Source organism: Eulemur rufifrons, chromosome 2, assembly GCF_041146395.1.
Source record: "Eulemur rufifrons isolate Redbay chromosome 2, OSU_ERuf_1, whole genome shotgun sequence".
Lineage (NCBI taxonomy): Eukaryota > Metazoa > Chordata > Mammalia > Primates > Lemuridae > Eulemur > Eulemur rufifrons.
The window spans coordinates 13,253,394-13,280,456 of record NC_090984.1 but is presented as its reverse complement, the minus strand read 5'-3'; the positions used below and the strand labels follow the sequence as shown (position 1 = coordinate 13,280,456).

General features: G+C 53.6%; 1 protein-coding gene across 1 annotated transcript in view; it reads left to right on the top strand.

Moving 5' to 3' along the window:
* Window positions 1-27,063, top strand: part of FBN3 (fibrillin 3) — an 85,869-nt gene that overhangs the window by 10,492 nt on the left and 48,314 nt on the right. Inside the window, exons 3-16 of the mRNA XM_069491413.1 lie at window positions 15,830-16,302; window positions 16,449-16,503; window positions 17,838-18,051; window positions 18,168-18,250; window positions 19,155-19,253; window positions 19,411-19,506; window positions 19,764-19,859; window positions 21,591-21,788; window positions 21,893-22,018; window positions 24,581-24,733; window positions 24,811-24,993; window positions 25,259-25,402; window positions 25,486-25,605; window positions 25,722-25,847. Coding sequence (XP_069347514.1) covers window positions 15,830-16,302; window positions 16,449-16,503; window positions 17,838-18,051; window positions 18,168-18,250; window positions 19,155-19,253; window positions 19,411-19,506; window positions 19,764-19,859; window positions 21,591-21,788; window positions 21,893-22,018; window positions 24,581-24,733; window positions 24,811-24,993; window positions 25,259-25,402; window positions 25,486-25,605; window positions 25,722-25,847 — 2,166 coding nt within the window. The remainder of the gene's footprint in view (window positions 1-15,829; window positions 16,303-16,448; window positions 16,504-17,837; window positions 18,052-18,167; window positions 18,251-19,154; window positions 19,254-19,410; window positions 19,507-19,763; window positions 19,860-21,590; window positions 21,789-21,892; window positions 22,019-24,580; window positions 24,734-24,810; window positions 24,994-25,258; window positions 25,403-25,485; window positions 25,606-25,721; window positions 25,848-27,063) is intronic.

The following is a 27,063-nucleotide window of genomic DNA, read 5'->3' as shown; positions in this document are numbered from 1 at the left end:
ATCAGGTAGTTGTGATAGGGGCTGTATGGTCCACATGCCTAAAATACTTACTCTCTAGCCCTTTATGGAAAAAGTTTGCAGAAGACCAAGGCAGAAGCTGCAATCTCTTTTACAATCTTTCCTTGGACGTCATATTTTTTCTTGTACATTTATTCATATAAGAACCTGGAATCTAGGGTACATTTACATACTCAAACAGACATATTCTGAAAACACTGATAAATATACTCATCTCTATCTTGTAATTTTACCAATAAGATGACTTTGTAAAATACCCTGAAAATTTAAATAAAGTGTATAAAGCTTTGTAGTTTTTTGTGATGTCTGACATGTTCATTTTTCCTTTTTTTTTTTTTTTTAGACAGAGTCTCACTCTGCTGCCCGGGCTAGAGTGCCATGGTGTCAGCCTAGCTCACAGCAACCTCAAACTCCTGGGTCAAGCAATCCTCCTGCCTCAGCCTCCCAAGTTAGCTGGGACTATGGGCATGAGCCACCGTGCCTGCTAATTTTTTCTGTATATTTTTGGTTGTCCAGATAATTTCTTTCTATTTTTTTGGTAGAGATGGGGGTCTTGATCTTGCTCAGACTGGTCTCGAACTCCTGAGCTCAAACGATCCACCCGCCTCGGCCTCCCAGACTGCTAGGATTACAGGCGAGAGCCACCGCACCCGGCCTGAAATGTTCAGTTTTTAAATGGTCTGTTAAACCTGACAACCTACTCCTAGGTACCACAGGCAAGACGAATTTTTATTTTTATTTCTCTTTATTTAAAAAAAATTGCTCAGTGTGTGGAGCTTGGAAATATCAGTAGGAGAACTGGGAGAGTTGGGGATCACATGAAGGGTATAAAAACACCGAGGGCAGGATGCAGTGGCTCAGACCTGTTGTCCCAGCACTTTGGGAGGTCAAGGTGGGAGGATCACTTGAGGCCAGGAGTTCAAGACCAGCCTGAGCAACATAGCAAGACCCTGTCTCTACAAAAAAATAAAAAAAATTAGCAGGGTGCAGTGGCATGCACCTGTAGTCCCAGCTACTCAGGAGGCCAAGGCATGGGATCACTTGAGCCCAGGAGTTTGAGGCTGCAATGAGCTATGATGACGCCACAGGACTCCAGCCTGGGCAACAGAGTGAGACCTTGTCTCAAAAAAAAAAAAAAAAAAGGGAAAAATATCCAAGATCATGAAAAATCATGTCTTTAAATCATATTTAGATACAATAGGTTTTATATCTATTAGGTCATATTTACATACAAATCATAGGTACATCACATTTACCTATGATTTACATATAAATATAAATCTATTTGCATGAAATCATATTTCGATGCAACTAGATTATTATGCAAAGATGATGTAACATGTACTTTATGGAGCACAGCTGGAAATAATAAAGGTGTGAATCCCCCACCTGCTGTGGGTTTAAAACACAGCACGTTTGGACCACTCAAAAGTGATGTCACACAGGAAGTAATTGTCACCCAGTTCTCCAGAGAAGACAGTAGCTGACATACAGCTTTGACACTTTTCACTGTATCTGCCATTCAGAAAGAAAGAAAATATATATCAAACCACATTAGGAACACTGAAGGTGAACATATATGCAGATTATATTTTCCAATGACATGTGTGTGATACATGAAAATCATTTTGAAAAAATAAACTTAAAAAATGTTTTGGCCAGGCGAGGTGGCCCACGCCTGTAATCCTAAACTCTGGCAGGCCAAGGCAGGAGGGTCACTTGAGGTCAGGAGTTCGAGGCCAGTCTGAGCAAGAGCAAGACCCTGTCTCTACTAAAAACAGAAAAAATGTAGCCAGGCGTGATGGCATGTGCCTGTAGTCCCAGCTTCTTGGGAGGCTGAGGCAGGAGGATCGCTTAAGCCCAGGAGTTTGAGGTTGCTGTGAGCTAGGCTGATGCTATAGCACTCTAGCCCAGGCAACAGAGTGAGATGTGTCTCAAAGTAAAAAAAAGTTTTATGGAATTCCAGAATCCTTTCTTCCTTTACTACATCCTCTACTTTGGCTCTGTCCTTTTCAAATTCTTCATTTTAATATTTTTCTTTTCTTTCTTTCTTTCTTTTTTTTTTTTTTTTTGAGACAGGGTCTCGCTCTGTCACCCAGGCTGGAGTGCAGTGGCATCATCATAGCTCACTGCAGCCTTGAACTCCTGGGCTAAAGCGATCCTCCCGCCTCAGCCTCCCAAGTAGCTGGGACTACAGGCTCACACCACCACACCGAACTAATTTTTTCTATTTATCGTAGAGACAGGGCCTCAATATTGCCCAGGCTATTTTCAAACTCCTGGCCTCAAGAGATCTTCCCACCTCAGCCTCCCACAGTGCTAAGATTAAAGGCATGAGCCCCTCCCGCCCCCCGGCAATTTTCTCTTTTTAAAAAAGATTTCCATATACTGTTCCTCTTTAATCCTGCAATTATGTGTGTGAACTTCTGAGTTACCCTGACATCCACCCTTTCTCAACCAATTTGGCCCAGGTGATTCACACAGGGGAAACGTGTAGTAACACGGTGATTGAATTTGGCAATGGGGCTGGATGTACGTCGGCAAAGAGGCTGCAAGACCTGGCCCCATGCTCTACGAGGCGGCCCAACTGGTCCGTGACCAGATGGCAGTGGTGGTGGCGTGGCTGCTTCCTAGCTGGGGGCAAGTCTCAGACACATTACCTGCCTGTTTTGACATCTGTAAAACACGATACTAAGACAGCTTGTGGGCGCCCAAGGCCCCTGCAGTCAGAAGGACGCTTTGGTTTAATGCTCCAAGGTTGATGTCCTGAGAGTCTTAACTAATTTATCTTTGAACTCGTGCTTTGTAAGTGGAATCCGACGGGACAACGGAGCACACTCCCGGGCAGAGGACATATGTGTGCACAGTATGGGGTTAAGGCTGGCCCACGAGCACAGAATTATGGTGGGACCATTTTGCGTGGGAATTCAGCAAGATTCAAAGTGAGTATAAGATGGGCCAGGCGAGGTGGCTCATGCCTGTAATCCTAGCACTCTGGGAGGCCGAGGTGGGAGGATCACTCAAGGTGAGTAGTTCGAGACCAGCCTGAGCAAGAGCGAGACCCTGTCTCTACTAAAAACAGAAAAATTAGCTGGGCATGGTGGCACATGCCTGTAGTCCCAGCTACTTGGGAGGCTGAGGTGGGAGGATCGCTTGAGCCCAGGAGTTGGAGGCTGCAGTGAGCTACGATGATGACACTGTACTCTAGTCTGGGCGACAGAGTGAGACTCTGTCTCAAAACAAAGAAAAGGAAAGAAACACAATTCTATCTTTTTTCCCTCGTGTCACTGTCCTGTGTTTGCCAGCTCCTTATGCGGAGGGTGACAGCACAGAAATAAAGCACAAGAGACGGCCACCAACAACTCCTCTTCCTTTTCGTCCTCACCGGTCAGCCAAGAGCAGGGAGAGCTGGTGAAATGTGCACAGATGAAAAAGGGAAATAAAAACCCCAGAGTTCGTTCTGTGCAGTGTTTCCCCTGTCCTGATGAGAACAAAATACACACACGTGTGGATGAACTTCAACTATGAACTGTGCCATTGAGGGGCTTTTTTTTTTTTTTTTTTTTTGAGACACATCTCACTCTGTTGCCCAGGCTAGAGTGCCATGGCGTCATCATAGCTCACAGCAACCTCCAACTCCTGGGCTCAAGCGATCCTCCTGCCTCAGCCTCCCGAGTAGCTGGGACTACAGGTGCCACTACCACGCCTGGCTAAGTTTTCTATTTTTGGTAGAGACGAGATCTCGCTCCTGCTCAGGCTGGTCTCGAACTCCTGAGCTCAGGTGATCCTCCCCCACCTGCCTTGGCCTCCCAGAGTCTTAGGATTACAGGCTTGAGCCACGGGCCTGGTCCTATTTTTCTCTTTTTAATAGAGACAGGGTCTCGCTCTGTTGCTCAGACTGGAGTGCAGTGGCGTCATCATAGCTCACTGCAGCCTCAAACTCCTGGGCTCAAGTGATCCTCTGGCCTTGGCCTCCCGAGTAGCTGGGACTACAGGCATGTGCCACCAAGCCTGGCTAATTTTTAAATTTTTTGTAGAGATGGGGGGGGGGTCTTACCATGTTGCCCAGGCTGGTCTTGAACTCCTGGATTTAAGCGATCCTCCTGCCTCAGCTTCCCACAGTGCTGGGATTACAGGCTTGAGACGCCACATGTGGCCAGTATCCTTTTCTTGGCTGCCGGCCAACCTTGTTCTCACTTCCCCATCAGCTGCACAGTGAGACGGTGCCCTCTGCACACCGCCAGCCCCCGGCCAAGTCACAGGGCAGCATCCCTTGGTCCCTGCAGCCATCGGCCACTCTTGGCTGCCCTGACCTCCTGCAGCATCTGGCACTGTCAACCCTCTGTACTGTTTGAAAGCCTCTTGTTTCAAAATGCAACTGGGCTTGTTTAATCAAATAAGACACGCAGACGCGGAAATGACTGTCAGGAAGAGGACAGTCCCCTAGAGCATGAGGCACATCACAACACACAGGGCCGGGGGCAGAGGGAGCTTAGAAAAAAATGAAGCCAGGAGTCTTTCTTGTGGTTTCCACAGGAAAGGCAAGGCGAGGCAGGGGGAGATTTAGGATGGGCTGGTTTGAATCGTTTCTGCAGACACTGGGGCACCTGGGCTGTCCCTAGTTGCCTGGTACCTGGCCCTGGAATAATCAGGGCAGGCGACTATTGCCCGGGGCTGTCAGAGCTCTGTAAAGGAGGTGGGGGTATCAGCTTTGCATATGAAATGCATATTCCTGGGCAAGCCAGCAGTTTGCCAACTCTAGAAATTAGTTAACCCGGGGAGGGGCCAATCTTTCTGGGATCAGTAAGGCTCAAGATGTCAAAACATCAGAAAAATGTAGAAAATAAGCTGGGCATGGTGGCGCGTGCCTGGAGTCCCCAGACCCTGGAGGCTGAGGCAAGAAGATCATATGAGCTAATTAGTTCTAGGCTGCAGTGGGCTATGATGATGCCATTGCACTCCAGCCTGAGCGACAGAGCGAGAGCTTGTCTCTGAAAAACAAAAAAAACAAAGAAGAAAGGCACAATGAAAAGCCTCTTTTCCACTGTGACTCTGCTCACCTGTTTCCCTGTACCTCTGCACCCGTCCCCCGTCCGAGTCCCTTGCTCTGTCTGCCTTCCTTTAACAAAAGAGCTCTGTCCCCAGTCCTGAGCCATAACCTTTACTTGTGATTTCTGTAACCCAGGCCTTTCTGGGAGACCCAGACCCGTGAGTCCAGCTGCCACCCAGACATGCCCTGCTGGATGTCCCCAGAACTCAACACTGTCCACCCCCCTCCCCAGGTACCATCCTGAACTTTCGTCTTTACCTTCATCCAGCTCTGATGGTTTTACCTGCCTTTTCTTTTTGCTTTTTTTTAGAGACTGGGTCTTGCTCTGTTGCCCGGGCTGGAGTGCAGTGGCATCATCATAGCTCACTGCAGACTTTAACTCCTGGGCTCATGGGATCCTCCTGCGTCAACCACCCAAGCAGCTGGGACTACAGGTGCAGCCACCACACCTGGATAATTAAAAAAAAAAAAAAAAAAATTTTTTTTTAGAGACGGGCTCCTTTTACGCTGCCCAGGCTGGTTTCAAACTCTTGGGCTCACACGACCCTCGTGCCTCAGCCTGCCGAGTTGCTGGGATTACAGGCTCGGGGCCACTGCACCTGGTTTGACCTCCTTACCAACTCTCGAAAGCCCTCACTTTGCTCCGCCTCATCCGTTCTGCATCCTCTGGGCCCGAGGTCAGATTTCTGGGGCCACTACGGAGTCCAGGACAGACAGGTCCCTGTGTGCCCCAGCAAGCTCATGGCACATTGAGATCCAGATACTTCATCCGTCAGGTCCCCACCCACGCCCACACTCCGCTGCAGCCAGAGGGACCACCCTGAAACCTACATGGGAAGGCGTCGACCCAAATTAAGGCTATTGAGGCAGAATAATTTGATAAAGCCAAATTTAATGATCACCCAGGGAAAAGACACACCAGCAAAGCTGGGTGTGTTCCAAACTCTGTCACAAGTTGGAATGCTTTGATAGGAAAGTTTAGGGACAGGGAGGGGAGAGTCCTCATATTGGAGTGGCCTTTTTCCATTGGAGGGTATAATACAGAAGTTACCGTCATTGGCTGCAGAGGGTACAATTATTTGCTACAGATTGCAACATACGGGCTACAATGTTCCACGTGCCAGGCAATTAGCAAAACTTCATGATTCAGAAACAAATCAGCAAAACATTATGGTTTAGAAAGAAATCAGGGCCAGGCGTGGTGGTTCACGCCTGTATTCCCAGCACTTTGGGAAGCCGAGGAGGGAGGATGGCTCAAGGCCAGGAGTTCAAGTTCGCAGGAAGCTGTGATTGCACTACCGCACCCCACCCAGGGAGAGACAGGGTGAGAATAAAAGGTTTTTTTTTTTTTTTTTTTTTTTAACATATGTGTACTACTTAAAAGTGAACTTCTTGCTTCCTTCAGGAAGTCCCCCGTAATTTCCCTGCTGGAATAAGCTCCCCCTTTAGACTCTACAGATGGAGACTTCCCTTCCATTCCCAGCCCTGGCCACCCTGTGTCCCTGTTTCCTGATGGCTCCCCTGCAAGGTGGCTGGCCAGGAGCCAGAGCAGTGCTGTCATCACCTGTCCTTGCAAGGTGGCAGGCTCGGTGCTCCCTGTGCCCTAGCTGGCATGGCGTGCACCCGAGTTAGGGCCACGTGGAAAGAAGGGAATGACCACACTTCTCCTTTCACCTTGCTTGTTCCCTCCTGGCTTCTGTGTCCCCAGAGAGCGGGTCAATCAGCCTGGGAAAGCGGCTTCCCCTACACGCCTTACTAGGGCCAAGGGACGTGACACCAGATCAGCCACTCACCTGTGTACCTGGTCTTGCTGCAGGGCCTGACAGCTGGACCCTCCACAGGCACCCGGATCAGGTTCCAGTTCTGTTACGGGCGCAGTGGCTCACACCTATAATCCCAGCACTTTGGGAGGCTGTGGCAGGAGGATCGCTTGAGGCCAGACATTCAAGAGCAGCCTGAGCAACACAGCAAAACCCACCTCTACAAAAAATTTAAAAATTAGCCAGATGTGGTCTTGTGTGCTTGTATTCCTAGCTACTTGGGAGGCCTAGGCAGGACGGTCGCTTGAGCCCAGGAGTTGGAGGCTGCAGTGAGCTGTGATTGCACCACTGCACTCCAGCCTGGGTGACAGAGCAAGACCCTGTCTCTAAATAAATAAATAAATATATATATGTATATAAACTATAAAATAGTAAAAAATCATGCTAGGAAATCTAAGCACCAAAGAGACTTTCATAAGCAAAACTAGAAACTCAAGCTTGTAACGGAAAAAGAAAAATGTCATTTCCTTCTCTAAAAAGTAAAAAACTCTGGATGGCAACATATACCACAAAATTTTAAAGTCAATAAATCAAAGAGCCAAGAGCATGTACACATTGAGATAAAAGATAATCCCAACAGGAAAAAAAGGACAAGGGAATGTGAGGAAGTAGGACCCAGAAAACAAATCCAAGTCACCCAAAACTGTATGAAAAGATGCTCAAATAGGCTGGGGCCATGAAAAGTACATTGAAGTAACAAGGAGATATCACTTTCTCAGATTGGCAAAAATTTGAAAAAATGATAACACTCATTGCCCGTGAGACTGTAGGGAAAAGGGCACTCGTTCTTGGATGGCAGGAATGTGTTGTTCTCCAATAGTGTTTGAACACTTCACCCTGGCAATATCTATTTTGGATACAAGTCCTTTTTCAGACATGTATTTTACAAATGTTTCCTTCCAGTCTGTGTCTTGTCTATTGTCTTAACAGTGTCTTTCACAGAGCTAACATTTCTAATTTTCATAAAGGTCAACATCAATTTGTTTTTTTCTTTCATGGATCATGCTCGTGGTGTTATGTCTAGAGTCATTGCCAAACCGAAAGTCACCTAGATTTCCTCCTACATGTTCTTCTAGGATTTTCATAGTTTTGGGGGATTTAAAAAAAAATCTTTTTTTCAATAGATTTTTTTCTCTCTCCCTTTCTCCTTCCTTCCTCCTCTTCAATCACCTGTTAGAGTTTTGTGTTTCACCCCTAGGTCTGTGATCCTTTGCGTGTGGTCAAATATGCATCATATAATATACAACTTACCATTTGAGCCATGTGGCACTATGCACTTCATATTGTTGAGTATCGAGTATATTCATATTGTTGTGCAACCATCACCACCATCCATCTCTAGAACTTTCTCCAAAGAGAACAATCTGTACCTGTTAAACAATAACTCTTCGCCTCCCTCCGGCAGTCCCTGGTAACCTCCACTCTACTTTCTGTCCCTGTCAATTTGCTTATTCTAGGTACTCATTATGATACCTTTTGTTTGTTTTTGTGAAAGGTGTAAGGTCTGTGTCTGGACTTATTTTATTTATTTATTTTTTTGCATATGGACATCGAATTGTTCTAGCACCCTCTGTCGAAAAGACTATCTTTTCTTCATCCAATTGCCTGGGCCCCCTTGACAAACATCAGTTGATTATATTTGTGTGGGTCTATTTCTGGGCTGTCTGTTTTGTTCTATTGATCTATGTGTCCATTCTTTTGCCAATACCCTGCTGTCTTGACGATTGCGGCTTTCCAGAAAGCCTCGACATTGTCAGTCCTTCAACTTTGTCCTTCCTTGGTATGGTGTAGACTGTTCTAGGTCTTTGCCTTTCTGTCTAAACGTTAGCATCAGTTTGCCAATATCCGTAACTTGGCAACATCTATTAGAATTAAAAATAGATAAACCGGCTACTCTCTGTTGCTCTGAGAGAGCTGCTGTTCTGTCTAGGGGGCAGTTTCCAAAAAAAAAAAAAAAAAAAAAAAAAAAACATAAACCCTGCACCCAGCAATCTTGCTGCTAGAAATCTTTCCCTTAGAAATACAGTCATCAGGCCGGGCGCGGTGGCTCACACCTGTAATCCTAGCACTCTGGGAGGCCGAGGCGGGTGGATCGCTCGAGGTCAGTTCAAGACCAGCCTGAGCAAGAGCGAGACCCCGTCTCTACTAAAAATAGAAAGAAATTATCTGGCCAACTAAAAATATATATAGAAAAAATTAGCCAGGCGTGATGGCGCATGCCTGTAGTCCCAGCTACTCAGGAGGCTGAGGCAGGAGGATCGCTTAAGCCCAGGAGTTTGAGGTTGCTGTGAGCTAGGCTGATGCCATGGCACTCACTCTAGCCTGGGCAACAGAGCGAGACTTTGTCTCTCAAAAAAAAAAAAAAAAGAAAGAAAGAAAGTCATCAGTACCTGTGGGCATAAGTATAAAAATAATGATTGCAGCATTTTTGGGCTTGTTGTTCTTTTTGGTAGTGTGGGGGATAAAACCTATAAACCAAGTGAAAACCCATCAATGGGGATGGGGTTGAAGAAATTAAGGTCCATCCCCGTCATGGAAGATTATCAAGCAATTAAAAAGAATGAATTCAGGCCGGGTGTGGTGGCTCACATCTGTAATCCCAGCACTCTGGGAGGCCAAGGTGGGAGGATCGCTCGAAGTCAGGAGTTAGAGACTGGCCTGGCCAACACAGTGAGACCCCATCTCTATGAAAAGTAGAAAAATCTAGCCAGTTGTGGTGGCTGCATCTGTAGTCCCAGCTACTTACGAGGCTGAAGTGGGAGGATCACATGAGCCCAGGAGTTTGAGGCTATGATGATGCCACTGCGCTGTAGCCTGGGTAACAGAGCAAGGCCCTATCTCAAAAAAAAAAAAAAAAAAAAATTGAATTCAGACTTTTGAAGGTGGTTTCCATAAAGTACAGTGAAGAAAAAAGTGTATCCAATATGATTCCATATTTATAAAACAAAGATCCTCCCAAACCCTTTCTTTTTGATGTATATATTTACGTATAAATATTCATTCAACAAGCAGGAGAACAACCCAGTAGAAAATGCCATAGATTTTTAACTTGAAGAATGACCAAAATAAGAAGAAATAAGAGAAAAAGAGACGGTAGCTTATGACTGTCAAAAAATAGTCACTGTTCTCTCTAAATCAGCCCTGTCCAGTAGATACATACATGCAAGCAAAATAGGCAATTGTAACTGTTTTAGAAACCCCATTTTTAGTTTTGTTTTTGACACAGGGTCTTGCTCTGTCACCCAGGCTGGAGTGCAGTGACGCAATCATAGCTCACTGCAGCCTCGAACTCCTGATCTCAAGCGATCCTCCCACCTCGGCCTTCCGAAGTGCTGGGATTACAGGCGTGAGCCACCGCGCCCAGTCACAGAAACCATATTTTTAAAAAGTAAAACTGAACAGATGAAATTTTAATAACATAATTTATGTAGTCCAGTGTGCCCAAAATATCATCATTTCAATGTGTCCTTGAGATTTTAGAACATATTCAGGAAGGAGGATTACATTCTTTTTCTTGTACGAAGTCCTTGGAATCGGTGTGGACGTCACACTTCCATCTCTGCCTGGCCACACTTCAAACCTTCAACAGCCACCCGTGGCCTTAAGGATTTATATTTTTATTTTATTCTTAAAATGAACGTACTTAAAATACCAAAGAACATGAAAATGTATTCATACAAATAAAAGGATTTGTTCTGTAAAATTGGGGTTCCGTCAAAGGGCCACACTTAAAGATCTAGAATGCCCCACCCCTGAATGGGAAGACTTGAGTGCCCCCTAGTGACAGACTCAATTAACTTCACCCCTCTTGGCAACTCAGTCCTCAAATGTAAATCAGATCGTGGTGATGCTCCCTGCCTGGAACTCTCCATGGCTCCCTGTTGCCGCCAGGGCATGTTCACACTCCTGGCTTTCAAGGCTTCTTTCTTTTTTTTCTTTTTTGGGTGAGGAGCTGAAGGAATCAAGGCCTCTCTCAATGTGAGTCCTGCCCACCTCCCACAAGCAATTTCCCTTCCTTGCCCCCAGCCACACCAGACTTGTCCGCCATTCAGTCATTGATTCAAGGAACGTTTGTTGAGTGCCTACGGGATGCTGTGACACGTGTGCGTCTTCTGAGAGTCAGCGGTTCTCAGTCTTCTTGGTCTGACAGTGTGCATTCAGTTGACTTTATCCTCGGGCCTCAGTCTGACCCGGTCAAAGGCATCCTCAAGGTTTGCAGGGACAGGGTAGAAAGCGGCAAGTGCAGCCTCCACCAGCAGGGAGGGGACCAGCAGGAGAGAGGCGAGGCAGATAGATGTTAGATCACCAGACAAGTGGGTTCCGATGGCAGGGCTGGGTGTGGGTGGCAGGGTTCTCCCTTCTCCCATCAACACTACTCCATGCCTAGCCCAGTGGTCCCAATCCTTGCAGAACCCACCTGTGGCCACCCCCTGCATAGGGCCCTTGATAGCTCCCTAGTGCTCTGGCACATTGCTGAGTCCTTCACTGTCTCTAGGAATTGGCTAGCCCTGGGGGGCAGGGGAGGCTGTCTATTGGGGTCAGCAGGGCTCCAGAGGCCCAAACCCCAGGTTACAAAAAGAAAAAGACGTTAATACAGAGACAGACGTGCACAGAAGGAAGACCATGAGAAGACACAGGGAGAAGATGGCCCTCTATGAGCCAAGGACCACTAGAGGCTTCCAGAAGCTTCAAGGGAGGCCTGGAACAAACCCTTCCCCCATAACCCTCAGACAGAACCAACTCTGCCCTGCTGACACCTTGACCTCAGAGTCCCCGCCTGCAGGACTGTGCGACAGGACGTTCCTCTTGCTCTCAGCCACCTAGTGCATTGCACGCTGCGACGGCAGCCCCAGGAAAGTGACAAAAAGCCTTTCTGGAGGCAGTTTTGTCATCATCACACACACATTTCTGTTCTTAGATTAAAATGAAACTGAATAATATTCCCACTGTCTGGACAGGCCGCGTTTGGGTGACCCACTCATCTGTTGAGGGACACGTGTGTTGTTTCCACGTTTTGGCTCTTGTAAATAGCGCTGCAGAGAACACGAGTGCATGTGTCTAAGTCCCTGCACTGAATTATTTTGGGGAGATGCAGACACACACCTAGGAGAGGAGGAACTGCCGGGTCGCACAGCGATTCTGTGTCTGTCTTTTTGAGGAACCACCAGACTGGTTTCCGCAGTGGTGGCATCATTTCGTATTGCCACCAGCAAAGCAAGCGGGATCGCGGGATGGGTTCCTCCACACCCTCGCCCACACCGCTATTTTCCGCTTTATGGTAATTGTCATCCCAGGCGGTGTGCAGTGGCACCTCCTTGTCATCACAGCAAAGCGACAGAGCGAGACTCCGTCTCCAAAAACTAAATAAATAAATAAATAAAACAAAAAGAGCAAGTACATTCCCAGTGGCCTTATTCACAATACCCAAAAAGTGCAAACAACCCAAATAGTATTCGGCCGTAAATAGCACGAAGCCCAGATACGTGCCGCAATGTGGATGAACCTCAAAAACACGATGCTAAGTGAGAGACGCCAGATCTCACTTATACAAGACGTCCAGGGTGGGTGAATCCGCTGAGAACAGAAAGTAGATTGGCGCTCGCCGGGGGCTGGGCGATGGGGAATCGGGGGGCGGGCGGCGACTGCTAAGGGGGACAGGTTTTGTTTGGGGATGATGGAAATGTCTTGGAACTAGATCGAGGTAGTGGTTGCACAGCATCGCAAAATGTACTAAATGCCATTGGATGACGCACTGTAAAATGGTACGTTTCATGTTATGTGAATTTTAACTCAGTAAAAGAAAACAGTAAAAAAATAAATAAATAAAGGTTGCCCTTTAGAGGCACTGATTTAGTTTGCAAGTAAAATACATATTTTTTTTTTTTACAAAGAGGAAAAAAGAAAGACAAGTATGGAACAATGTATAAAGGTGTTAACATTTGTGTTTATTAAAAAAAAAGAATACGTGCGTGTGTGTGTGTGCGTGTGTGTGTTAGACATAGACAGGACTCTTCGACTTTCTGCCTGGGGATTGAGGTACTGGCTCAGGGGGGCGGGTCTGGGGGTGCCCCACGGGCAGGAGGAAGGTTTCCAGCTTGGTGGCCTAGGTTCGGATTTGCTTACGTGGCTCTGGTGGCTCCATGCCTCGGTTTCCCCATCTGTGTAATGGGATGATAGCAGAGCCTGCCTTGGGGTCTGGTGTGAATTTTCCAGCCTGACCTCCTTCTCGGGGCCTTCCCGGGTCCCCCAGCCGCCCCGCACCCCTGCAGCCTCACTCCCAGGCATCCAGCCAAGCTCCTGGCCATGTGCTCAGCGCTCCCTAAGCCCAGCTGCTTCCTGCGCTCAGACAAAGAGGGCTCTGTCCCCAGGCCACCCCGGCCTGGGCAGGCCCAGCACACCCCACACAGCACAGACTGCAGGCATCTACCCGCCTCCACCCGCCCCCTCCGCCGCCATGTCTCCTTGTCGCCAGCTCTGGCCTGCCCTGTTTCCATCCCTTCCCCAAGCCAGTGCCAATGGACATCTGGGCGTCTCCTGGCCCTGGGCACCCACAGCTGAGTCCTGTCTACACGAGGAGGACTCTGGGATGGCTCAGAAAGTCAGGGGGAAGGTGGGGCTGAACTGACTCAGAGTGACCTTAACGGGATGACAGTGGCGGCGGAGGCGGGAGGGAGTGTGTGTGTGTGTGTGTGTGTGCGGCTCAGGGTGACATTAATGGTGTGACAATGTGACAGCAACAGGTGACAATGTAGCAGGAACTGGGAATGATGAGAAGACAGTTTGACAGCAACAGGTGACACTGTAATTAAAAAAAAAAAAAAAACCACTAGGGGTTGGTGTCACGTTGGCAGGGAGGCTGTGTTACAGTGACAAAAGACGATAGGGACATAACATACCAATACAAGGCCAGGTGACAGCAGGAGACAGTGTTGCAGTGAGAGACGACAACAACAGGACAGTCTGAGACCGTGGCTGACAACAGCGGGGAACTGGCTGACATCATCGACAAGGTAAGAGCAATGCCGGACGTTTGAACCTCTAAGGCCATCGGGGGATTTGACCCCCTCCCTGGATCTGGGAAATCTCCCCCCTCCGTGCGACGGGTCCCACTCAGAACCTCAAGACACCAGGCAGGGCCTCTTGGGCCCCGTTTTGCCCAGGGTGGGTGACACCAGTGTCCAGCACCCAGGATGATCCAGCGGCATCGGAGCCCGGGGAGCCGGCGGGTCGCGGTTGGTGCCTTCGTGGGGCCAGATTCAGGGGCAGTGTGGGCCAGCTTCGCTGCCTGCAGAACCTCCAAATTGGTCCCCCTTCCTGGTGATGTCCGTTGCTTCTGGTGTTAAGAACTCTGATGCTCTGGGTAACAGTGTGACTGTCAATGGGAGACAAGGTCACAGCCACAAGGTGCAGGTGTAAAGGTGACAGGAGATGGCATGACGTCCTGGGCAGCCAGCTAACCAGAACACAGCAAGCTGTCACATGCACAGGTGACAATGAGACAGGGGCATGTGACAGGTGACTGTGGCATAGGAATTTGGTGACGATGCAGTTTTGATGGGAGGGACCGTGTGACATGCTTTGTCTTCATCACAGTCTTGGGTGGCACTGTGACATGGGGGGCAGGATTGAGAGCTTAAATGTCCCCTCATGACAGTGAGAAGTAACAAGGGGACAGTCAGGGTGACACATCAGAACGGGCAGCAACAACACAGATCAGGTGTTTTTTGTTTTGTTTTGTTTTTGAGACAGAGTCTCGCTCTGTCACCCAGGCTAGAGCGCCGTGGCGTCATCATAGCTCACAGCAACCTCAAACTCCTGGGCTCCAGCGATCCTCCCGCCTCAGCCTCCCGAGTAGCTGGGACTACAGGCGTGCGCCACCACGCCGGGCCTGCCCCTTTCTACTGAGCCTCCGAACTGCCATCCCCAGAGAGAGGGCTCCTTCCCTCCCACCCCTCCTAGGGTCTGTCCCTCTGGCTTGGGAGTGTCAGGGGCCAGGTCTGGGGACCCACATTGGGAGACACTCGAGGGCTAGACCAAGACCTTCCCAGCTAGGATGTGGGGATGCTGGGCAGGGGTTGGGGACATCTCCATCCGTGAGGGCTTCTCTCTCTCCCCCTCCCCAATACTTCCACTCCACCCCCACTGCAATCCCTCCTCAGAGACCCGCCCCAGACCTGGCGGTCTTTTCCTCACTCAGCTGCTCCCAGGGACCCACCTCCCTGCGCTAAAAGTACTCTGATGGGCTCGTGTGAGCCGGTAGACCACCAGGGACCAGTCTAGCAAAGATTACGGACCCCGGTCTAGCGGGTTGGAATTCCAGCTCCATCACCACCCAGAACTGTGAGGCTGGACAAGCTATGTAACCCGTATGTGCCCGAGTCCACGCATCTACAAAGTGGGGATTATGAGAGTATCTCCCTCACAGGCATTTCTGGTCATTAAGCGAGATAATGTGTATGAAACTCTTAGCCACAGGTCTGGCACACTATAAGCACCCCCAAAATACCAGTTCAGATTGTTGTATGCTATTTACTTATTACATGCCAGAAGTGTGATGATGGAAACATGTTCAGCACCATCAGCTTTAGGAACTCAATAGGGTCAACTAACAATGTAGGGAGTAGGGAGGGGCTTTTTGAACTGGGCTTTGACGGATGTATAGGAGTTTTCTGGGCGGGGTAGCTGTTGCTTCAGGCCCAACAAACAGCTTCTGACTGTTTGATCCCCATGTTAAGTAAGAATCACCTGTGGTGTCTATTCTCAAAGGTGAGAAAGTCGTGAGTAACCTAGAAATTTTTGCTTGGGGTATAGATTCTAGATAGTTCACTCATTGTTTTGCTTACAGTTTTAGCGGCCCACCGATCTCGGTCTATAATAGTTAAGAATCCAGGCTTCAGGGTTCAGGTCAGTTTCCAGTGTCTCTGAATTCTCCTGGCCCCAGGGAGGGGGAGGCGGCTTGGGAGGACGACAGACGGCCACCCAGGTGAGTCCCGGGACTTCCCCACCCTGGCTGGCGGCCAGGCCTCCCCAAATACGAGCTCCACGTCAGGGTCACCTCCAGCTCCATCTCGAAACGAAAACACGGCCCAGGCAGCCCCAACCGGCGCCCCTCAGCCCCGGGCCCCCCACCCGCCCTCCCACCCCTACAGCCCCTCGGAGTTTCACCCGGAGCCCCAGGCCCTCCTCCCAGCCGCAGCCTCTCTCCCCGCCCCGGATCGGATCCGAGCCCCCCGCCCCCGCCCCGGGAGCGACGAGGTGCAAACGCGCCCTCCTCCACCCAGCTCCTCCCGCCCCGGGAACGCGGCGGGGTCGGCCCTGCTCGGCTTGGCGTTCCCGCCCCGGGCCCCCGGCGCCGCGGGAACCGGCCCTGCAGCGGGGAGCCCCGCGCCCGCCTCCACGCGCGCCGCCCCTCAGGTAGGTGAGGACGCGGGACAAGATCGGGGGCGCTGGGGGAGGGCGGGCAGGGGAGGGGGCCCGGCCGGGGGAGGGGGAGGGGATTCCTTTGTCCTCAGACCGGCAGCCCCGGGCCCAGCCCCCTCCCCTCTCCGCCTTCCGCGTAGGGCGAGGGGACCCGGCGGGAGGGGCTCGGCCCGGGCGCGCGGTCCCGACCCGCAGGTGAGGGCGGAGCCAAGCGCGGTCGCGGCCCGGGGGCCTCTGCGTCCTCTAGTCCTGTCCGGTGGAGATCGTCGCAGCTGGCGGGCTCCGAGGGCGCCCCCTCCTCGTCGCCTGAGCCCGGACTCGCCCCCTCGCTCCCCGGCCCCCAGCTGCCCGCCCGTGCCGTGCGCGCCTTCCCGGCTCATTCATTCCAGACTCCGGGGCGCGGCTCACCGAGGCAGACTGCGGGATGAGGGGACCGGGTCCGGCCGGGCCGGAGACCTCCGCCCGAGGCAGGCCGGGGTGGCAGGGAGGGCTCGCGGGCCCCGAGGCTGCCTGGAGAGGGCGTCCTCGGAGCGCAGACTGGCCCCGACGACTTGGAAGCAAGAAGGGGGCGCTCCTTTCCAGCTGGAGTTGATAAGGGTCTCTCCCTTCTCTGGGGACCTCGGGGCGCCCTGTCCAGCCCAGAGAGGGCCAAGCCCACGGCCGCACAGCGTCCTCCCAGCGCATTCCCCACCCGGGCCCTGGCGAGGACTGGGGTGGCCAGCTGGTCCGGCTTCCACCCTCCAAAGTGTGGCTGGTCATCTCTCCCACCGTCTCCTCCCATCCTTCCTGGCCCAGGGAGGAGCCACTCACCTTGGGGGGAGGGGGAGCCCTAAATCCTCCCCCGCCTCCCCTCTACTTGGGCTTCAGCTCTGGCCCAGCCCCTCACTGATGGTGCCACAGTCTCAGTCTGCCCATCTGTGAAGTGGGCACAGGGGTGTGCCCCACACCGGGAAGTCACAGAATGGCCAGCTGCCTCCCGCAGACTTGCCACCGCCAGTCCCCGCACCCACTCCTCCCCCCCATTCAGCCCTCCCAGCTGGATTCTGGGAGTCCCCTCAATGCCCCCCACTTCCCCTGGCATTAGCCTCCCACTCTCTGTCTAGTGCAGACGCCGCCCCAGCCTCGGGACTCGCCTGTCTCCCCTGGGGCCCCGACAGCCCCTCCCACGCCATCCAACAAGCATTTCTGACCTTGTTCTTCTCATTTAAAGCTTTTCAAGGGCTCTTCATTGCCCTTGACCTACAAGTAGAAGCCCCATTACACGACTACACCTGCTCCTGCGACACCTGGCTGCACCTGGCCCTGTCTCCTCTCCCCTGCGCGTTCCACGCCTTTCTTGCCTCTGTTTGTGGGGCACCCTGGGAGCTAGGTTCTGCCCTAGGACCTATCTCTTGGCTAACTCCAGCTGTGAGACATCACACCGTCTCCTAGAAGCCTCCCCTGACTGTTCACCTGCTCCCACCCTGGTCGGGGCTGGACGCATATCAGGGGTGGCGGTTCCTCTGGCACTCTCTGCTTCCTGTCCGCAGCCTCCAAGGAAGACGTCATGACTCCGGAGGGTCTGTGTTTGGCAAGGAGAGGGCCCGGAGCCCTCACCTTGGCACGGGGCCCCCTGGCTCAGCTCCTGCTGGTCTGGACGGCCCTGTCATGCGTGGCGGGTGGCCAAGGCCGCTGGGATGGGGCGGTGGAGCCTGCAGGTCCCGGACGTGTGCGGAGGCGGGGCAGCCCGGGCATCTTGCAGGGGTGCGTGGTGCCCCGGATGGTTAAAGGCCCCTGGGGTGTGGGGTGGGCTGTCCTGGGGTGCCCAGGGGGGGTCCAGCCCAGCAGGGGCTCACCGGCCACCCGTGCTCTCCCCGAAGGCCGAATGTATGCGGCTCTCGCTTCCACGCCTACTGCTGCCCTGGCTGGAGGACGCTGCCGGGCGGGAGCCAGTGTGTCGTGCGTGAGTGCTGCTGCCTTCTGGAGGTGGGGGGCGCGGGCCGGGCACTGGGGCAGCTCTCTTACCTGCTGCGAGTCCCCTCTGTTTACAAAGGGACTTGGCCAGCGATCGCTGAGGCTGAACAGTCCTCAGGCTCTTGGACCACCCTGCCATGTTCATTTCCTTTGCCCTACAACCTCCCCTGGTCTGTCCCTTTCTGTCCGTCTGTCTGTCTGTCTCTCTTTCTCTGTCTGTACCCCCCGTCTCTCTCTGTCTCTGTCTCTGGCATCTGACTCCACTCCCTAGGAGAGCTCCTCAGCCCCCATCCGGGGCCCCCACACCTCCAGCTTCTGTTCTCACAGCTCAGCTGTTCTGGCCCAAAAAGCATCTCTCTGTCCTGGTGGCTCTAGCAGAATCCCAGAGCAGGCCGGGCGTGGTGGCTCACGCCTGTAATCCCAGTACTTTGGGAGGCCGAGGCAGGAGGATCCCTTGAGGTCAGGGGTTGGAGACCAGCCTGGGCAACACAGAGAGACCGAGTCTCTACTGAAAAGTTTTCTTTTCAAATACGCTAAGCATGGTGGCACACACCTAGGTCCTCAGGAGGCTGAAGTGGGAGGATCGCTTGAGCCCAGGAATTCAAATCTGCAGTGAGCGATGATCCGGCTATTGCACTCCAGCCTGGGTGACACAGTGAGACCCTGTCTCTAAAAAAAGTTAAAAAATAAAAATAATCATACCACCTGCCCAGCCTAGACTGAGAGCCGGGGGATATCCCCTGCAAACGGCGGTGGGGCTGCTACGAGCAGAGCCAGGGATGTGGAGACAGGTAGCGGCCACCTCCGTGCTCCAGCCAGGCTGGGCACCGACAGAGTGGGGACGGCACAGGGCTTGGTCCTGGCCTTGACGGCCACCCGCTCTGCCCGTGCAGCCGTCTGTAGGCACTCCTGCGGCCAGGGCTTCTGCTTCCAACCCAACCTGTGCACCTGTGCGGATGGGACGCTGGCCCCCAGCTGCGGGGGGAGCAGAGGTGAGCAGGAAGCAGCCTCCTGGGGGAGGGAGGAGGAGGTCACAGGCATTGGGATGTCACTAGGAGCCGGGGCTGGGCACGCCTGGCCCTGCTGCCTTCCCTGGGGCATTGCGGGCCTCTTCACCGTATTGTGCGCATCCCCACTCCCCGTGCTCAGGGTCAGGGTGCAGCGTGAGCTGCATGAACGGCGGCAGCTGCCGGGGGGCGTCCTGTCTGTGTCAGAGGGGCTACACGGGCACCGTGTGCGGGCAGCGTGAGTACCCCCTGAGGGCACCCCCTCATGCACCTGAGGCCTGGGGCCCCAGAAGGTCAGTCTCTGCAGCCACCTGCCAACTGCGCGCGGGTCTCTCTTCCTGGATCGGAGATGGGAAGGGACACACTCACTGTCACCACGTCATCATTCGGTCTGGGCCAGATCCTGGGGACCTGGGTGAAGACAGGCTTACTCAGGACCCCGGCTCACTCTGTGGCTGGGGGCTCTCTGGGCCACTTTCCCCTCTCCGTCCACAGCTGTCTGTGACCATGGCTGTCACAACGGGGGCCGCTGCATCGGGCCCAACCGCTGCGCCTGTGTGTATGGCTTCATGGGGCCCCGGTGTGAGAAAGGTACCAAGTGGGCAGTGGGGACAGGAGACTGGCGGGGAGGTGGGGAAGGGAGGGGTTTTGCTGGCGCCCTCCCCCCCCCCATCTAGGACATGGCCGGGCCCTGGGAGGGTCCAGCTGGCCTCCTTCCTGCTGCCGGGGCACTCTGAGGACATTTCCTTCATTTGCTCAGCCGTCCTCCGAAACATCTGCTCTTCCCTGGCTCTGAGTGGTTCTGGGAGGAAAGAGAGAGGGCGCCCCAGTCTGAGAGGCCGGGGGGGGGAAGAAACCCAGAAACAGAAAATTCCAATCCAGGGGATTCAAGGCTCTGACAAGGGGTAGGGGTGCCCAGCCCTGGAGGACTGGAATGTGAAGGACAGAGAAACCATCTCCTCTAGGGAAGCGGGGCAGGGAGGGCTTCCTGGAGGAAGGGACCCCTCCTCTGAATCTCATAGGATAGGTAGGAGTGAACCCCAGGTCTGGTCTGAAAATGGTGGGGGACGGTGGTCCCCCTGGAGGTGGGAGACCCCAAGCTCAGTGTTGGCCGAGGGACCTGCAGGCCTGGGGCTGAGGAGAGGGGGCGCCTGGTATTAAAGGACAGACAGAAAAAGCGGAGCCCACAGGGGGCTGAGAACGAGAAAGGGAACAGGAGCGGGTGGTTTTGGGGGTGAGATTTTCAGATGGAGAAGGCGTCGCTGTGCCCGGCGGGGCTGAGCAGCATAGACACAGATGGTGGGAGGTGGTGGCGAGGGACCTTGTGCATCTGTGACCCAAGCCGGGGTGAGAGGATGGCAATGAATTGGACGCTGGAGGGGCGGCTGGGGGGTGGGGGAGGGGGTCTGGGCTCCAGGGTGGGCTTTGGGAAACTTGACTTTGACAAGAAGGCAGAATTGGAACATGGGCTGTCAGAGGCGGGGCAAGTTCGGGGTGGCCGAGGGGGAGTGGAGGTCAGTGGGGAGGGGTGAGAGGGGAGAGTCCTGGGGTGGGTGGTGGACAGTGAAGGCCCCAGAGAGGGGCAGGGCTCAGAGCCAAGGTTCCCGGAACTGGGTTTGGCTTGGGGGAGTCAGGACAACTGGGGGGGTCTCTGTGAAGCCCCTCCTCCATATGAGGCCTGGAGGAGGGTGGCTCGGGCTTCTTCTGTGGGAGGGGCTGCCTTTGGTCGCGTGCCAGCCCCCTGATTGGAAACATCTGGAGGATGGATCCAGGAAGTCACTGTAGGGCCCCTGTACAGCAGGGGTTAGGAGACCCAATGCGGCCACCTTGGGGCCAGGCCCTGGGGATTGGGGATGTGACGCTGCGGGCCCGGAGCATTTTGGCAGATGGCAGGTCCCTCCCAAAATTTGGGAGATCTGGTGGGACCAGAGTGTGCTCAAGGATTAGACGGGCTCTCAGCTGAGCATACATGGGTCCTTGCCCCGGCCTGAAAGGAGGGTGGGTGGGCCTAGGGGGATGGGGGGGGTCTTGTTTAGACAGACCCTGAGCTTTCTGAGCTCGGAGGTCCTGGCCTCCCTTTTGTAGGTTGGTCAGGGAATGCTTTGAAGAAAAAGGGTTTTGACGGGTACATAGGAGTTCTTTAGGGGGCGAAGGGGAAGGAAGGTATTGTATCCAAGAAGGGGAACAGCATGAGTAAAGGCTTGTGGTCGGAGAAAAGCCTGGCATGTGGGTGCGGGGAGGCTGAGAAGGCGGCGGAGTTGCAGAGAGAGTTCTGGGGCAGGAACAGCCCATGGCCAGCTGTCCCATCTCTCGGCCCTGCAGACTACCGGACGGGGCCCTGCTTTGGCCAAGTGGGCCCCGAGGGTTGCCAGCACCAGCTGACGGGCCTCGTGTGCACGAAGGCACTTTGCTGTGCCACCGTGGGCCGAGCCTGGGGCCTTCCATGTGAACTCTGCCCTGCACAGCCACACCCCTGCCGCCGGGGCTTCATCCCCAATATCCACACGGGGGCCTGCCAAGGTGAGCAGTGGAGTCAGGGATGGAGGTCCTGGGGAGCCTTGGGCTATGTTGGTTCCTCCCTCTGACGGGCCTCTCACTCCCTTAACTGGGCACCGTCCTTGCAGATGTGGATGAGTGCCAGGCCGTCCCAGGCCTGTGCCAGGGGGGCAGCTGCGTCAACACGGTGGGCTCCTTCCTGTGCCGCTGCCCGGCTGGACACCTGCTCAGCAACAGCGGTGCTACATGTGAAGGTAGGTGACCAGAAGGGGCACGACCTGGGCCCTCCTCTGTGTTCTGGGCAGCCCAGGCTCCCCTGCAGGCAGCAGGGAGGCAGAGGGGTCGGTGGTGAGGGTCCCACGTCCGTTCCTGACTCCATCTGCGCAGATGTGAACGAGTGTCTCAGCGTGCCGGGCCTTTGCTCCGGGGGCGACTGCACCAACACAGTGGGGAGCTACGTGTGCACCTGTCCCCATGGTTTCGCCAGCAGCCTGGATGGCACCCGCTGCCTGGGTGGTCTGGGACCCCAGGGGGCTGGAGGAGGTGAGGGTGGGTCCCCTCTGGCATCCGGGCTCTCTGCCCCTCAGCGTCAGTGCTTTCATAGACCCCAATCTGGGATCCTCTCCAGCCCCCCATCTCATGCTTTTTAGCTCTCTGGTCTCCTGTCTCAGGTCTCTGCGCCGTGCCTCCTCCTGGAAGCCCACCCACGTGCAACCCCCCACACTCTGCCTGGCCGAGGGAGAACCCACCCTCTGGGCTCTCACGCCTTGTTTTGCCGTCTTGATGAACTGGTGGTCAGGCCTTAGAGGACAGGGGCCGCCCAGGAATTGGATGTTGATGGTGGGGGCTGGGCAGAGTCCTGGCTTGGGGAGAGGGGAGGGAGCTTGGCGGTTCCCCAGCGTCACCTCTGGGCCCCTCAGGCTGGGTGTGCGGCAGGCAAGGCTGAGAATGTTGTGTTTGGAGATTGGCCAGCGAGTGGTGGCCAACTCCACACTTTCTAGGTCTCCACCTCCGGGGGGCTGTCATGGCCAGCGTGGGGCAGAGGGTGCCTTTGGGCACATCCTTCGGCCTGTGGGGGCCTTTCTCAGCTGCCAAACTGCAGAGGCTGGACTTGAACCAAGTCAAGTTGCCTCCCAATGTAGGCTTTGGAATCAGCACCGAGTTCCAAGTGCCGCTGAGCTGCTTGCAGACTCTGTGGCCTTGGGCAAGTGACTTAAGCTCTCAGTGCCTCAGTTTCCTCATCTGTAAAACGGGAGATAATAGCCGTACCTAGCTCACGGAGTCGTGCTGAAGATTAAATAAGATACAACTTGCGGAGTGATTTGTGGAGGGCTGGTACACAGTGGGCGCCCAATACACATTCACAGAGAAAAGGCGAGGACCGCGGTGAAGTTGAGGCTGTGAACGCTTAGTTCATAGTGAGTGCTTAACAATGACGGCGTCATTTTTGTTAAAATTCTTTTTTATTTAAACTCTTTTTTAAAATAAAATATAGGGTCTCACTCTGTCACCCAGGCTGGAGTGCAGTGGCATCATCATAGCTCACTGCAGCCTCCAACTCCTGGGCTCAAGTGATCCTCCTGCCTCAGCCTCCAGGGTAGCTAGAACTACCTGGCTAATTTTTTTTTTTTTTTTTTTTTTTGGAGAGATGAGATCTCGCTATGTTGCCCAGGCTGGTCTCGAACTTCTGGCCTCAAGTGATCTTTCCGCCTCAGCATTCCAAATAGGGTTATAGGTGTGATCTACTGCACCCAGCTGCCTGTTAAATAGAGGTTTTTTTTTTTTTTTTTCCCCTCCTACCTTGTGACTTCATTTTTATTTTATTTTATTTTTATTTCAAAATTTTTCCGGGGGTGCAAACGTCTGGGTTACATCTATTGCACTTGCACCACCCGAGTCAGAGCTACAAGCGTGTCCCTCCCATCCTCCCCAACACACACACTTTTGCAGCTGTGTAACCTTGAACGAGTTTGTTGACCTCTCCTCGTCTAGGCAGCCCCTTGGAGGAAAGAACCGGGACTCCCACATATGTGTCTGGGGAGCCCCCAAGTGCGTGGGATGGGGCTGGGGAGGTGGAAACATTTGCGTATCTTCCCAGCTGTGGGCAGTTTGGGGCAGCGGCCAGCGGCTCTCCCAGCTGATGGGAGGGGTTTCCCAACTGTGAGTCACCGGCCAAGATTTGTAGGTTTTTAAACCTAAAAATACGCTCTTCTCATCAGAGCCTGAGAAATCTGATCACTGCGTAAAGCTGTTGGACTCAAGGGCATGGTGGGAAGCGGAAGAGCGTCCATGGTTCTCATTCATGGGGAGCCTCCCTCATTCTCCCCAGGGCCCCTGAAATTCCCAGCCTTGTAGGTTTCCCTGTAATGCTCAAGGCCAGCAAGTGAGGACACATAGATATAGATCTTACTGTCCCTGTATGACCTCCTACCAAGGAGGGTCTTCCTCAGTGTGGTTGAATACCTGCAGCGACCGGGATCTCACTACCAATACCAGGTTTGGATATGGGAACACTTGCTTGGAATGAGCCCAAATCTACCTCCGTGTGATCATTTGGAAATCTCGGTAATAAAAGATGGCACTGAGAGAGAACTGGCCACGTGCCAGACTTATCATCCAGGCAACACTATTCCACGGTGAGGTGGGTGCTCAGAATCTCGCTGGTTTATGGATGGGGAAACTGAGGCACAGAGAGGCAAGGAGACCCGTCCTACAGGTGGTGCTGATGCAGCTGGGATTTGGATCCGGGTCTGGTAATTGATGTCCCCCCACTCCCCACCCTGTGCTCACGGGCCCCACGCTCTGTCCTCCCGCAGACCACCGGGCAGGCACCTGCTTCTCAGCGCTCTTCCGGGACCGCTGTGCCAGAGAGCTCGCCGGCCACTACACCCGCAGGCAGTGCTGCTGTGACAGGGGCAGGTGCTGGGCAGCTGGGCCGGCCCCTGAGCTGTGTCCTCCTCGGAGCTCTGGTGAGTAAATCTTGTTTCTTTAGATCGGGGACCCAGGGCAGCTGCAAGGACTCAGCCTCACCCCTGCCTCCTTGCAGATAAGTTCCAGCGACTGTGCACGCAGGGGCTCCCCCTGCTGCCTGCCCACCCTGGCCTCTTCCCTGGCCTCCCGAGCTTCGGGTCCAATGGCGTGGGTCCTGGCCTTGGGCCGGCGCGACACAGCCCCCATGTGTCCAGTGGGCGTGGGGGCCCCAGCCTGGGCCCTGGCAACTCCAACATTGGTGAGGCCTGAGACTTTCGGGGAAGGTTCCAAGATGGGCGGTGAGCCTGGGTCTGGGGAGGGGTCTCTGAACAGCAGGGGGCTCTGCAAGGGGAGTCTGTGCTGGCATAGGAGTCTCAGATGGGTCTAGACTCTGGATTGGGGCTGCACCTAAGGCAGGACTCTCCAGGACATCGGGGGACAGGGTCCTAGCATCGGAGCAGGTGGGTGGGCCCAGAGGCAAAGCCCAGCTGGTGCTGAGGTGCCCCCACCAGCCCCACCCGCAGGCACAGCCACCCTGAACCAGACCGTTGACATCTGCCGGCATTTCACCAACCTGTGTCTCCACGGCCGCTGCCTGCCCACCCCTTCCAGCTACCGCTGTGAGTGCAGCGTGGGCTACACCCAGGACGTGCGGGGCGAGTGCATTGGTGAGCGCTGTGGCCGGGTGCACGGGGGTGGCGGGGGGTGGCACATCCTGCTGAGGTTGGAGCTCAGGGTCCTCTGCCCGTAGATGTGGACGAGTGCACCAGCAGCCCCTGTCACCACGGTGACTGCGTCAACACCCCGGGCTCCTACAACTGCCGGTGCCACCAGGGCTTCCAGGCCACCGTCACCAAGCAGGCGTGCGTGGGTATGGCCGCCGTCCATCCAGCCATCTGAGAATGGGGGTGACGGTGAGGAGGGCCAAGCCTGGGCTGGGGGGTGGGGTGGGAGGCGCCTCGTTAGTGCCCGCCTCCCTCCCCCCAGATGTGGACGAGTGCACTGTTAATGGTGGCCTTTGCCACCTGGGCCGCTGTGTCAACACGGAGGGCAGCTTCCAGTGTGTCTGCAACACAGGCTTCGAGCTCAGCCGCGACGGGAAGACCTGTGTGGGTGAGTTCAGGGTGGGCAGGAGGCTCCTGGGCCCCACTGACTGCCCTTTGTGGCCACCTCGAATCTTCATTTCTCTTCATTTCTGTGTCGTCACCCACCTTCCTCCCTATGGTGTCTGCTCTGCTCACCTCTGAGCCAAGCAGCCCACCTTAGACCCTTCTTGCCACCTGTCCACCTCGACCCTTGCCTCCTTCCTGAATTCATTCCAACGAATCACAAGATGACACCAGTAGCCACCCGACCCTGGTCTGAATGAACCAGGCTCCCTCTCCTGTCCCGGGACGTCCCCGAATGGCCTGGACAAGGAGAGGGTTTGGGATCAGGACCTTGGAGAGCGCCCTCCTCTCTGGCTTCCTTGGGCTATTGGGGGGCGGGGCATACATCTGTGCCCGACAGCCACCGCCTGTGGGAACCAGCGGGGGGGGACTCTTGACTCTGTCACCATGTCTAAGGAGATCTGCCTTAAAGTCTTCTCTCCTGTGGAAGGACTTTGTCCTTTCTCCATTCATTCATTTAAAACAGATCTTTTTTAGCATTTTTATCGACATGTCATTTACAAACCATGACACTGACCATATAAAGAGTGCAATGCAGTGGTTTTGAGTGTGTGCCTAGGGTTGTACGAGTGTCACCGTAATGTGAGTTGAGGACACTTTTATCACCTCAAAAATAAACCCCGTGTATCCACTAGGAGTCATGCCACAAACCTTCATCCCCCTCCAGTTCTAGACACCAGGCTAAATTATTTTTGGACTCTGTGGATTTGCCTGTTCTAGACGTTTCATATAAATGGAGTCCTACACTGTGTGGTTTTTGGGGTCTGGCTTCTTTCCCTTATCAATACTGTCCTCAGGGTTCATCCGTGTAGCAGGTGTAGGGCTTCATACCTTTTTATGGCTGAATAATATTCCACTGTATGAATAGGCTACACCGTGTTTGTCTGTTCCTCAGTTGATGGGCATTGCCTTGCTGACACATTTTGCTGTTAGGGATAATGCCATTGTGAAAACATTCGTGTGCAGATTTTTGTGTGTGCATCTCATTGATGTATTCCTTTTTTTTTTTTTTCTGTATATACAATCCTTTATTGTTTAAAACTGACATTTTGGGGAAGAACTAATTTCTGTACCTGCCACCTTCCTTTAAAATTAGACTATTTTCTTATTAGCTGATGGGCCTTTTTTTCCTCTTTCCTTTTTTAAAAACTGGCAGTGAG